The 14,553-nt window shown below is 42.8% G+C and overlaps 1 protein-coding gene across 1 annotated transcript in view; it reads left to right on the top strand.

Annotated features, from left to right (window-relative positions):
* The window catches only part of spire1a (spire-type actin nucleation factor 1a), a 172,614-nt gene that overhangs the window by 95,523 nt on the left and 62,538 nt on the right, over positions 1-14,553 (top strand). Inside the window, exons 4-5 of the mRNA XM_048596194.1 lie at positions 8,044-8,169; positions 13,277-13,357. Coding sequence (XP_048452151.1) covers positions 8,044-8,169; positions 13,277-13,357 — 207 coding nt within the window. The remainder of the gene's footprint in view (positions 1-8,043; positions 8,170-13,276; positions 13,358-14,553) is intronic.

Below are 14,553 nucleotides of genomic sequence, written 5' to 3'. Positions count from 1 at the left end.
TTTTGGTGTGATCCCAGATGGTCACTGCTGGCACTTTGTGGTATTTAACCTCTGCCAGTGTGTGGGTATGGTATTAGATAAAGGTTGTTTGAGGTAGCTCACCACCACTGGGCCTCCTCTGCCTTTGCTTTATCTTTGTCTTGGGCCTATCTAGTGATTAGCCGCAGAGGATAATCGACCTTGAGTACCTACAGAAGAGGCCCTGTTCTTAGATAATAAGAGCATTTGTTGCATGATTCCAATAAGAACAACTACATTTGGTCTGGCACAATTACTTGGATCTTCCAGAGCTAGTATTGATACATCTGTTCCCTCCAAAAGATGGAGTGAACCTCATCTCCATCCACAGATTTTGTGAGAGGAATGGGTGGGGCCAATGTAACATGACCATTAACCCCTTCAGAACCATCACCTTTTACCACATCTCCAATCTCTAAATTTACATTTGCTAATTCATGAAAGAGTTAAAAGATCATTAAAATATCCCAGAGTGATTTTTACTGTCCCTATCAATTTCCTCCTCTCGTCAGCAGCTGTGACTTGGAGATTAATTTTTAATTCCTTGACAGCCCTAATTGCCAGTTTGTTATAGTGTGAAACTCAGAAAGCCAATGTCTGATTTATTGGATAACGATCTGTGTGGCTGACATTTTTTTTACTGTTGGAGCCCATTCTGAAACTTCAGTAAATAATGTATAATTTACTGTTAGCCTGATATAGGCAATTGTCAGCACAGTATTTAAAATGGAGAAATTTAAAGTGTACTTGTATACCTTCCCAGGTTTTTCACATGAGGTCAGTTGAACTCTTTCTTGGTCGGCCTCAAAAGAAACATCTTATACTCCCATCAATCTCTGTGTATTGTCTATGGTTTTCTATCGGTGGGAACAAATCACTGAGAAAACCAAAGGTCACAATCACAGTTGGGGGAAGGGAGTCTGGTTACTACAGCAACTCTGCAGTTTTCATGTAATGAGGAAAGACACTAAAACCCATTTATTAAATTCATTTACGTAGAAAACATGCAGGAGTCATTTCATTTTTTTTAATCAACTCCTGCATGGTTTTGTTACTGGAGATTTTCTAGCATTAGATTGAGAACCGGATTTTGCAGAGATTTTGTAGTTAATTATATTGAGAATTAAAGAATCATTTTATATTAAGTTCTGAGGAAGGGTAAACAGACCCGAAATGTTAACTCTGATTTTTTCTTCAGAGATGCTGCCAGATCTGCTGGGCTTTTCCAGCAACTTCTGTTTTTGTTCCTGAGTAACAACATCCGCAGTTCTTTCGGTTTTATATTTCATGTTGAGAACATTATAGCTGTGAATGTATACTGACTGTATCGTGCAAGTCACAAAGTGCGAGACACAAATGTATTTACTCCCATTTGACCAAAGGGTCCTCTCATCTCTGAGGTAGGTGAAATTATGTACACCATTAATTTGGACTGTGATGTGTAAGATCTCCGTTTTAATCTGATACCATCTATCGAATCGAATTGAATCAAATCCCTACAGTGTGGAAACAGGCCCTTCGGCTCAACAAGTCCACACTGACTCTCAGAGCATCCCAGCCAGACCCATCCCCCTGATCTACACATCCCTGAACACTACAGGCAATTTAGCATGGCCAATCCACCTAGCCTGCACATCTTTGAACTGTGAGAGGAAACCGGAGGAAACCCACGCAGACACGGGGAGAATGTGCAAACACCACACAGACAGTCACCCGAGGGTGGAATCAAACCCAGGTTCTTGGAGCTGTGAGGCAGCAGTGCTAACCACTGAGCCACCGTGCCACCCTAATGGTGCCAGAATATTCATATTTGATATTTATCAGTTGGATGTTTGACTTGTATACAGTTTGGCTTGGCATGGCATATTAAAAATGGGCAAAATGGGGATTTCAACAGGGTATTGGGTGGTATGATGGTGGGCGATCATTGGGGCATGGGAAGGTAAAAGGATTATTTTTCGAAAGATAGGCTGAGGTGGAGCAGATGGCCTGCTACATCTGAAGGTATTAAATAATTTGACATCCCAGCAACTGTCCTCAGTCATTGCTGCTGTGACAAACCTGTTTGTTTGAACTCAGCCATGATGGTTGCTAAGTTAGGCTGGAGATCTTCACTCTTGGTAAGGCTGAAGGAATATAGAAGCTGTAAGCACATGGAGTGAGTGAGGCAAATAGCAGAGAAACCATTAACATTTGGGGCAGGGGGGGTAGGGGTTTGGGTAGCCCACATCAGGAGTGCAACAGAATACTTGCCACACTCGAACCTGACACTATCCAGGACAAAACAGGCCTTTTGAATTACTCCCTATCCACCAACTCAACTATTCACTCCCTCCACCCCGGCACATACTGTCTGCAAGACGCAGCAACTCACCAAGTTACCTTTGACAGCACCTTCCAAACCCGTGGGCTGTTCCACCAAGAAGGACAAGGGCAGCAGATACACAGGAGCACCACGAGCTGCATGTTGCCTCTAAATCATTCTTGTCTTAACTTAATCTGTTCCTGTTCCTTCACTGTTTCTATATCAAAGCCCTTCCAAAGTGGGTGTCCCCACACCTCAAGGACTGTAGTGTCTCACCACTACCTTCTCAAGGGCAATTAGCGATTGGCAAATAAACATTGGCCTTGCCAGTGATCCCCACATTGTATGAATGAGTAATAAAAATTTAAGAGGAGGGAAAAATAAATAGAATGAAATGCTGCTGGGACTGGATGGAGTTGGGATTGACATTGGCTCCGCAAAGCAAATAAGATCAGGAATGCTCAAGAGACCAGAATTAAAAGGGTGCTGAGATTTCTGAAAGTTGTGCACTGGAGGAGGTTGCAGAGATTGGGAGGGATCAGGACGTGAAGGGATTTGAAAACAAAGATTAAAATATTAAAGTATTTGTGACTAACACAATGCTATTCTTAAGCTAAAGAGATGATCAGCCTATCACTCAGGTGAATAATGTGGTATATGAATTTCAGTGCCAGTATGGATGCCAGGTATTTAGCCAATGCATCCCCAAGGCTGGTGGACCTTATCACAAAGCATAGCTGTTTAGCTGTTCGCAAGAAACAAGCTACTGACCATATCCAACCAGCCCACACAAGCAAAACCTGTAACACAGTGTCAACACTTGATGTGATTACATAACTGGACAGCATTTGCTGGATGATCCTGAGTGTGAATTCTGTAGAGAGCCAATTTAGGATTGAAAGTTAGTTTGCAGACTGGTATACCTGCATGTACTGGAACCCACCTGCATTGACACACAGATCAATGCTCTTTGCAGACCGAAACACAACAAAAATGTTGACATCCATTAGCTATTCATTTCTCAGGGCAATTCCTTGACTAATCAGTGTTAACCTGGCTGCTTTAAAATTTAAACAAGGCCTGTCACTCATCATTAGCTGGTGCATTATCCATTCCGACATTGCTATCAACCAGAGCCCACCTGCCAATCAATCAGCTGTCTCTGTTTGTACAGTATAGTTGTTGATTCTCTTTTAAATTAATAAACTACCTTGCAAGAATAAGAAACTTTAGTGATGAGGATAGATTGAAGAAGTTAGGACTCTTCTCCTTGGAGAGGAGAAGGCTGAGATGGGATATGATAGAGATACTCAAAATAATGAGTGGTTTGAAAGAATAGATAGGGAGAAGCTGTTCCCGCACATAAAAGAGAAAAGAATGAGAGGGCATAGATTTAAAGTGATGTGCAAGCAAAGCAAAAGTGATATGAGACCGTCTTTTTCACACTGTGTGTAGGGGTATGGATGCATTGGCAGGAAATGTGGTGGATGCCGGTTTAATTGAGGCATTGAAGAGGGCATTGATGATTATTACCTGCCCAATACAAAATGAGATGGAACAGCACTAGCCCCATCTGCCTAGGTGTATAAGAGCAGGATTGGGTACTTTCAGAGCACTTAAACTGTCTGGGAAGACGTGGTGGTATTTTATTGTGCCCAGATTGGCACTAGATAGTAGAACTTGTGCAGGCACAGTGGATCAAATGGCCTCCTCCTACATTGTAATGTTTGTGTGCCCCAGTGTAAGGGTGTTTCAGTCACAGCTAATCTAGCTGGAAGACTCATGAAGCGAGAACAGACCTGAGTGCTGTGTTTGAGGAAGATTGAGTACTGAAGAGTTATACCTATCTCTGCCATGCTTGTGTGAGATTATTGAAGGACTCGGCTTCCGAGTGTGAAACAACTGCCTTTGAAAGTCTCGGTGATCACTCTGTCCCATGCCCTGCTGTTCATAGGGGAATGGTCCATCTTGTGTTCAGGAGGATCTTGACAATGACTCCTACATTTTATGGTCTGTGGTACCATATACACACGCAATCGTGTGTCAATTGTCTAATGTGTCGGTATTTTCACAGCCAGTAACGTTCTTGCCTCTGAGTCTTCATTTGCTACTCCAGTACAAATCCAGACAAAAGCTCCAGTGCAGTGCTGAGGAAGTGCTTGCATTGTGAGGATGCTGAATTACAAATAAGATCTTAACAAATGTTAGCTGTGTCACCAGAACATTTTGAAAGAGGGTGCGGCAATTCTCCCTGGTGTTGGAGCTCCTGTTCATCCTCGAAAGCATCAGTGAAACAGATTGTCTGACGTTGCAGTCTGTGGGAGATTGCTATGCACATTTGGCTACTGTGTTTCCTACATGGAAACAGTGACTGCCTTTTTGAAAGCATGCCATTGGCTGTTAAGCATTTTGGAATTTCCTGAGGTTGTGAAAGAAAGGCGCTATTTAAATGCGTTATTGACTGCTTAGTTTTGTATCATTTTTTGGAGGTAGGTTAATTCTGGAACTTGTCAGTTTCGAGGTGATGCACCTCATGATGAAAGACTGGAATTGAGCTGTGGCAGACTATCACGCATCAGGTATTGGAACTATAGCAAGGGGTACAGTGTGTTTTTCATCATTGGCTGCTAGATCACAGTCCTGGCCCCTGCTCCAAATACCACTGAAAGCCAGTCGTGTTCCTGGCTGACAAAACAGATGACGTATTCATTGGATCTGTTTGAATGGGGAGAGTGCATTCCACATTCCACTGGGGAAATGCTGTGGTGTCACGGTGATATCACTGAGCTGGCCATAGTCTGATGACATGATTTTGAGTTCAAATTTTAAAAAATTCTGGACTGAACAAGAAAAGCTTGTCTAATGTTGGCTTTGTAACCACTGTAAATGGTTTTCTTTTCTAAACAAAAAATCTGGTTCATAATGTCCTTTTAGGGAGGGAAATCTGCCATCCTTACCCAGTCTGGCCTACGCGTGACTCCAGCCCCACAGCAATGTTGTTGACTCTTAACTGCCTTGTGGGCAGTTGGGGATGAGCAATAAATGCTGGCCTAGCCAGCGTTGTGCACATCCCATCAACGATTAAAAACAACTTAAGGCAAAAGGAAGTCACCAGGAAGAACTCCAGATACTGCTGAAGAAAACCTTAGAATGCTGTGAAAGTTTCTGCAATGGGGAAACTCCAGGTAACTGAAGGGCCAAGACACATATTCCCCACGTGGCATGGCTGTACTTTAAATCAAATAGTTTTTCCAGTTATGTGACAAGAGATGTAGCCATTTAACAGAATAGTGGGGGGCGTGGGGGGCGGGGTGCAGGGGAAGAAGTCCTGACCTCAACAGTCTCTCGCCACACTGTACAAAGGCTGATTGTTCAGACTGGCTGGGAAATACGGAGTGTTGCTGGAAGCTCAGTAGTTGTTTATTTATTATGCTACTGTACTGGCAGCTATCTAACAGAATCACTCTGGCTGCTTTTCCACTTTATACATTAATGAGGTGCTGACCCAAGACTGCCTCAAGGGCTTGAAATGCTGCTTTGTGTATATGTTATATCCCTCCCCGTGTTGTTTTAATTTATACATTGCTGCCTCATTGCTGCACCAGAGCTAGAGCATGCGGCAATTTGTCTGCATTATAGCAAAACAACTCAATCATACATTGTGTCAAGGCAGAAATGGAATGAAATTGTGCCTCTGGCTTTTACTGACAATCCTCCAGATCTGAACTGATGATTTTGCAATGATGTTAACAGTTTTACGACATCAGTTTGAACGACAAAAATAAATTGCCAAACGATTGCTGCAATTTACCTATCATTTAAACACCTCCTGCTTTATAGGTAAATTACATCAAATTCAGACACTGCAGTGAAGAAATTAATAAGGTTTACGTAAAATGCAATGTTGACTCTTGAATATTTCATTCATAGTGACAGGGAGGAGAACTGGGTTGTGAGATTTGGCTGCCTTGTTTGGTTCCCTTGATGAAATCGGTTTTTGCAGCTTGTGTCAATGGAGCTGGATTCTAGATGGGTATATGAATAGGAAGTGTTTAGAGGGATATGGACCAAATGCTGGCAAATGGGCCTAGATTAATTTAGGATATCTGGTCAGCATGGACGAGTTAGACTGAAAGGTCTGTTTCCATGCTATACAACTGTATAACTATGACTCTCTGCTGATTAATATTTTTATTTCTGACAAAGGAATGTACTTAAAAAGTATTTAAGGCCACAGTCAGATCAGCAATGATCTTAATGAATGAGGAAGCAGGCTTGATGGAGCCAAGTGGCCTATTCCTACTCCTAATTCATATGATCATATCTGATATTTTCCAACCTGCCCTTGGTTCTGCATTCCTGTGTCTGAGAGGCCTGTTCCTAAGCCTCCTACCAACAGCCCTGGCCCAGTTAGTGTCATTCCCGCCTCTGAGTCAGGCTACTGTGGCTTGAAGGCCCACACTGGGCTGCCACTGCAGGTCAGCTTTCTTGGAGATACTGTCTCTCAGATGAAATATTAAACCGAGGCCCCACCTGCTTTCTCAGCTTGATGTAAATGAATGTGTCACATTGGTTTGAAGTAGAGCTGGGGAGTTGTCTATCGGTTAGCCCTTCACCAACACTGAACACAGATGACCTGGGTCATTCACACATTGCTGTGTGTGTGAGCTTGCTCAGTGCAAATTAGCTGCTGTGTTCCCTCCCCTACTATACTTCAAAAGTACTTCATTGACTGCAAAGTACCTTGGGCTATGTTGAGGATGTGGAAGGCACTATGTAAATGCATCTTCTATCTTGCTTGAGATTTTCCACTTGGAGCCACTCATGATCAGACTGAAACTAAATGCGAGATCAGAACTGGCGTAGCAGCACACTGTGCGCATTAGGTAGAGTTGGGGAATGGGACTGATTGGTTTACTGTTCAGAGAACCAGCTTGATCCTGAAGGGACGTGGCTTCTTCTTGTTCTGTAATGACTCCCATTTTGATGCTCCATTGTTGTGGCTTGTATTTCACACACAAGAATTATTGTGCCCCACAGAGTCTGACCTGACAATGCCTGAGTCCGTGATTATAGATACGCTGGTGGCTGTAACAGAGTGATTGGCCATACTGCACTGTCGGTTGCTGCATGGAGAAGTCCCTGTTGAAGAACTGTTCTGAATCCAAACCTTGTTCAACTTTTTATTATCACTGCCTGGTGGTTCGCCTGGGCTCGGTACCAGTGGTTGCAACCAGGAGAATGATGAATAACTACCCTGGCAACCCAATTCAATCTTAAGCAGGCCAAACAAGCACTAAACTAGGCTACCAAAATGCAGAAGGCACAGACTGACTGACATCCCAGTGCTTGCATGTTTTTCATTGTCCAACAAAAGGCTAAAAGGGGAGGAGATCATAAAACAAAATGGTATTATTAAAATTAAAAGATAGATTTTGACAATCTGACAATAAAATATAGAAATACTCATGTGGCTCACTTGTCAACTGAAGTGGAAAATTGAGACTAACAGCTTAGGTTTTCTGTCAGGTCGAATGGAAGGTAAGCAACTCACCATTTTCTGAAGAAGGGTCTAGGCCCGAAACGTCAGCTTTCCTGCTCCTCTGATGCTGCTTGGCCTGCTGTGTTCATCCAGCTCTACACCGTGTTATCTCAGATTCTCCAGCATCTGCAGTTCCTACTATCTCTCACCATTTTCTTCCTTTTTTTTGTTTCGTCAGCTGTGCGCTGCTCACTTGACGACCCCATCGGAAGCTCCAAACCATTACCAGGCAGTGTGCCGGGCCCTGTTTGCTGAATCCATGGAGTTACGCACCTTCTTGGCCAAAATTAAAAGTGCGAAAGAGGTAAGAGGTCACCTAAGGTTAGCCAACATGAGGTGGGATCAGAGTGCTCTGGAAACTCCACTTCTGAATTTCCGGCCATTTTGCTTTTTTTTAAATAGAATCCCCAGGAGATAGGCTGCGTCACCCTGACACATTTTAGAAATAAAAGCAGAAAATGCAAGAAGCATTTGACAGCATCTGTTAATGTTTCAGGTTTGTGCCTTTTCACCAGTGGCTGATGTCTGGTGAAAGATCCTTGAGCTGTTTCTCATTCCCATCCTCCCAAACAGTGCAGTGTATACTTACACCACACGCACTGCAACGGTTCAAGAATGTGCCACTCCACCACCCTCATAAAGGCATTTTTGGAGTGGGCAACAGATGTTGGCAAATGCCAGCGATGCCCACATCCTAGAAAGGAATTAAAAAAAAAGAAGCCGGCATTTCTGTTTTTACTTCACGTTTCCAGGATCCGTAGGGTTTTGCTTGTGGTATGAGCTATTATTGTGTTTTACTCCACTTGCTTGCCTCCCTGGCTCTTTTCTCCCCGTGGCCCATTCCTTAATTCCAGGGTACATTCAGAGTATAAGTTAACTCAGAAACTGTATTGATGTGTATGACGTAGAAATGCGCACAATGGAGGCAAACTGTTCAGCCAAATGTGTCCTTTTAATTTTCTTATACTCAACATGAACACTAGCCCTAATCCCACCTGTCTACTCTGTCTTCTTCAACTATTTCTCTAATTTATTCTTAAACATTGTCACATTGTGTAAATTTGAGCTTGTCCAAAATACTGTTGCCCCATATCTGAACTGGCACTACCCCCAGTTCAACATTACCCACTTTCACTGACTTGTATTGATCGCCAGTGAGACAACATCTCCATTTAAGTTCTCTTAACCGTGTGTTTAAAGCTTTCTGTGACCTTTTCTTATCTCTCCTCAAGTCCTACAATCATGGCTTCTCCATGAAATAACTCTCCAGAGGCCTGTGTCCTGTCACCAAATCACTCTTTATTTACACAGGGAAAGCCCTTGACACTGATCCAGCTCTGTCAGAGCCAGCTCTCAGAGTGAATAGAACCCCTGACACTCCTGGTTATATCTGTCAGCCAGGTCTCCCTGGTTGGACTAGATTAATAGCCCCAGTCAGGGAGCTCTTATTCTATGAGGTCCACCTGACTGACCTTGTTACAATCACTACACTCCACTCTCCTCTGAATTTGGCCTCTGATCAAACTCTGTTTCCTTCACTCCCCCACTGGTGGTTATGACTGGATTAGCTACCTGGGAGCCAAGCTCTGAGCTTTGCTCTGTAAACCTCTTCACCTCTCCAGCAGTTAATTCTCCGCACCGCCCTCTGCCCCTCACTGCACAGCCCATTTCTCCTTCCTGTCCGCTGGTGTTGTAATTAAACAGGAGTGAATACATTTCCTTTTGTTTGGCATGGAGGCAGAGTGATAAGGGTCATAGATTCTGACATTTATGTCTGATTCTGCCAACTGTACATGATGTGATAACAAAATAACGCAGATGCTGGAGAATTGAAGTGGCAAGAGGGTGAGCCAGGGTCGAGGATGTTTGGCAAAGAGTGGCTTAAGGACAGGGAGAGATCGCAAGTTGAAGACTTAGAGAGTGGGAGTGACTATTTCAAAATTATGCCAAACAGTTAAGACCATAAGACGCAAGGGCAGAAGTAGACCATTCGGCCTCTCGAGTCTACTCCACAATTCAATAAGACCTTGGCTGTTCTGATAATCCTCAGCTTCACTTTTCTGCCATATCCCCACAAACCTCCTTCCCCAGCCTCACAGTTCCCCACTGATCCATTGATGTCTAGCCCTTGAGAGTCCCAGTGGCTCCAGAACTCCATAGTGGGCACTTTTGGAACTGCAGGCCAACCACATTCAACTTCAATGGGTCCCAGAGAGAGACAAGTCCTTTGTCTTAGGGAGTAGTGGAGCTGGGAAGCCTTGGTAGGTATGTGAGCCAGGAGGATTGGACTTGGAGGCCAGACAACGAGGAGCGAAGGACGTTTAGTGGGTTAAGGGATGCTGTGCCCCAACAACCTTTTCTTTCCACCTTTACAAAAAAATGTTCAATTGGCCATTAATAATTTTATCAAAAGCGTTCTGATCTCTGGATTATGTATCATGGGGAATGGAACATATTGTATGCCTAGGTATGGGTTGATATGTGTTTTGTTTTTGAAACTTTCAAGGCCAGGTCAAGTTTCTTCTATGCAGAATTCAGAGATTAAGGGTGGCTTGCAAATGTGTTGTAGAGTAGACAATGGCACTACAGTCATCCGCAAACTGTAGATCACATATGTCTGTGGTGGTCACTTTAGTTTTGACCAGAAGATATTTAATGCTGACAGCAGAGGGCAGTTGATGTTTGTTTTTGCTTCTGCGTTAGCTGTGTCAGCATCACAGATTAATATATAGATTCAGCCAACAATCATTTGGGTAACACAAGACAACGGCCAGCTCAGATGGTCGTCCTGGAAATAAGTAAAAATGGAAATAATTGGAAGATTTGTCTTTCAAGGGATGAAGCTGTGACTATTTTCCTTTGGCAGCTTGCTACATTGTGGGATTGTCCTTGGGGAGAAAGGTTATTGAAACATTGCCTTTGAAACAAATGGATTCTCTAGTTTGTTCACTTTATTCTTTGTCATCGCTGGAGGAAACCAGGTTCTTGTTTCTTTCAATTCCCACCAATCCACTCCGCATTTTATCTAATGTGGTCTTTTAGCCCAATGAGGCTACTATGCCATTCGGCACGATCATAGCTGATTGAATAGTTCAATGCCTTTTTCTCCACACTATCCCCATATTCCTTCATGTTGTTGGTATTCAGAAACTGTCAATTTCTAAACATCTCTACTTGAAACATACACAATGACTGAGCTTCAGCAGTTTTCTGGGGTTGAAAATTCCAAAGATTTACAATTTGCTGAGTAAAACAATTTCTCATCTTGGTCCTAAATGGCTTTCCCATAATTTTGAAATTGCAGAATCACAGAATGTTACAGTGTAGAATGAGGCCATTATTTTGCCCATCTTACCTGCACCAGTTTTATTACCTCATGCCAATCTCCTGCCTTTTTCTCATATCCCTGCGCATCATTTCTATCTGAGTAATCATGCAATGCCCTCCTGAATGCCTCCATTGAACATTCCTCCATCGCATTTCCAGACAGTGCATTCCATACCCTAACAACTCGCTGTGTGGAAAGGTTTCTTTGCATCGCCCTGTGCTTCATTTGCACTTTAAATCTTTACCCTCTTGTTTTTTTTCTCTTTATCTACTCTGTCCAGTCTGCTCGTGATTTTGAATTAAGCCCCCAGTTCTAGACTCTACAATCAGGGAAAGCATACGACATGCAAAGTTCTGGCAGTGCATCCAAAATCCAGATGACAGAGCCAATTCCATGGACATTAGACTCACTGTCAACTTTTCCTTCCCATTAGATGTGTGGAGCCTGAAGACTAGCATAGACCAGTTGGACTGAATGGCCCGTTTCTATGCTGTAAATAGTAAACTTTACTACTCATCATTTCACTTGACTGACTCCCTGAGGAGAGTTTTTAAAAAAACAGAATGAACATCATTGCAAAAGTTTGTGGCCTTTCTTGCTATGCTTTTACTTGCAGGCAGTGATTGACTGGGAAAGTAGCGAGATCTAACTCTCATTCTGCTTGACAGTGTTTCTGTTGTGATCTTATCTGGTGCCATTTCTCAATGCTGTCCAGTCTTACTCAGGTCACACGGAAAGGCCGTTCACAGGCTCGGTTATTTGTTCCAATCAGCGATTGTGCATGGCAGGCAGAACAGAAATAATAGCATCCTTCATCAGGAGCAGCCAGCAGTTCACAGACTGTGCTGAGTCACTTGGTCTCAGGCAGAGCAACAGCAAAGGTTTACAATTGATCACCTTTGGAAAAAGTTGGAAATCAGTCACTGTCCAATTGTTAGACAGTGTCACCTGCTGGAAGTATGTGTCTGTACCTCAGAGAGCTGTGAGGACTCAGTCTTTGAGTATGTTTCAAGTGGAAATTGGTCAATTTTGGATTACCCTGGTGTATAGAGTTGTGGGATGAAGTGAGTAAAAGGCATTGTAGTATTCGTTCAGCCATGATCATTTTGAATGGTGGAGCAGGCTTGATGGGTTGAATGGCCTACTCCTGCTCCTATGTTCCTCTGTGGATATAGTTGTGACTTTATCTACAGCCTTACTGTCAATATTAATGCATATTGAATGCCATTTTGGGTGACGTATCTCAGTAAAAGTTAAACATTTTAAAGAAGCTGGGAAGAAAATGGGCAAAAGAAATTAACTTGGCTAAACCGTCTCCATTTCTTGGCACAATGAAATTGATATATTGGATTGCAGTGCAAGAGGATTTGTATTTAGGGGTAAGAGGTCCTACTGTAGTTATACAGATCCTTGGTGAAAACGCACCTGGAGTATCCTGTGCAGACTTTCTGTCCCTACCTAAGAAGGGATAGACTTGTTATAGAGGGAGTGCACTGGAGGTTCCCTAGGCTGGTACCAGGAAATGGTAATGAGAAGAGATTGATTCGACTGGGCCCGCGTTCAGAAGAATGAAAGGGGATCTGATTGAAATGTATACTGTTCCAAGAGGGCTGGACAGGCTAGGGGCAGGGAGGATGTTTTCCCTGGTTGGGGAGTCTTGAACCAAGGGTCACAGTCTCAGGATATGGGGTTTAGCCATTTAGAAGTGCAATCGGGATATATTTCATCTTTCAATAGGTAGTCAACCAGTGGAATTCTCTACCCCAGAAGGCTGTGGAGTTTACATCACTGAATATCTTCAGGAAAGTTTTTTTTTAGATTTTGAGGTGTGAAGGGTATGGGGTGAAAGTGGGAATATGGCATTGAAGTAGGGGATCAGGTTGAATTGTGGAGCAGGTTCAAAGGACCAAACTGCCTATTCCTGCTTCTGTTTTCAGTGTTTTTATGAAATGGGTTATGATTGACTAATTCGGTAATTGTCTTATAGAGTTAGCATAGGCATAATGGGCTGAATGCCCACCTCCTGTGTTCGACATCGTATGGTACACTGTCTTAACATGTTGTATGATTGATTGATTGACAGAATCTGAAGAAACTGCTGGATAATAAGGGCGAAAGCAGTCAACCTAACATGGAACTTAATGAGCTCAATAACTTTGACTGGGTAAGATGCTGCTTATTTGGCTGATTAACAGTCCTGTTTTTATTCATAATTTTAATTTAACAAATTTTGTGCTGTACAGTTATCTGTAAAGTTCTTATATTGGTGGTACTTTACAGTGCTGAAGCATTTCTCATGTATATGGTCGAATTATGGTAACCATGTTTGACAGAAATCATTAAGACCCTCTCCCCTCACTGCACCTTGATACCAGTTGCCTGCAACAGGATATATACATACAACAGAATGGGCAGATAGGAAGCACACGTTACTTAACACAGAAGTGGCAGATGCAATAGGGAGAGACTTGGAACTATATCACCATTTCTTCGATGTTGTTGGTTTAAAATCCTGAAACTCCCTAACAGCATTCCGGGGTCTATCTACACCACATGTAATCTTGTGATTTAAAAACGCAAAGGCAATTAGGGATAGACAATAAGTGCTGGTCTTGCCTTGCATCTTAATAAAAAAAATACTTTGTAGATTCTATCCACACTAGCGTGGTCTGAAGTGTTTGTGGGGACGGATGTAATTGGGGTCATACGCATAGATCTCTGAAGGTGGCAGGATATATCTATAGAAAGAGATTTGTGAATATTGAGTACAAAAGCAGGGAAGTTAAGTTTAACTTGTGTAAAACTCTGTTTAGGTCACAACTACAGTACTGCACCCAATTCCAGTTGGCACACCTTAGGACGGAAGTGAGGGCCCCTGAGAGGTACAGAGGAGATTCACCAGAATGGTCCCAGGGATAAGGGTCTTCAATTACAACATTTGGTTGGAGAAGCATGCTTCATCATTGGAGAAGAGGGGCTAGAAACAAGATCATGGCAGATTTTCAAAAAGACAAGGAAAGCTGTTCCCCTTAGCTGATAGCTTAAGGAACTTGGGGGTTGAGGGGGTTTCTGCCTGTGATTTAAAGTGTCATAAAAGAGTGACATTTGAGATTTGTTCTGAGATGTGAGGATTATCTATTTTACACAGTGAGTGCCTACTGCCAACAAGGGAAGACACAATAATGGTTTCATAAGTAAATTGGTTCGGTATCGAGGGATTTAAACTTCCAAGACTATGGGCATTGTGACTAAATAGATTGTTCTACAGAGATCCAGCTTGGATTTGATAGGCTGAATGGCCTCCTGCTGAATTGTTTTAACTGTGTGGATGGTATTTACTCCATGTGCACGGACTTACCT

This window comes from Rhincodon typus, chromosome 4 (genome assembly GCF_021869965.1).
Source record: "Rhincodon typus isolate 14 chromosome 4, sRhiTyp1.1, whole genome shotgun sequence".
NCBI classification, from domain to species: domain Eukaryota; kingdom Metazoa; phylum Chordata; class Chondrichthyes; order Orectolobiformes; family Rhincodontidae; genus Rhincodon; species Rhincodon typus.
This window is presented reverse-complemented; position numbering and strand designations above follow the sequence as displayed.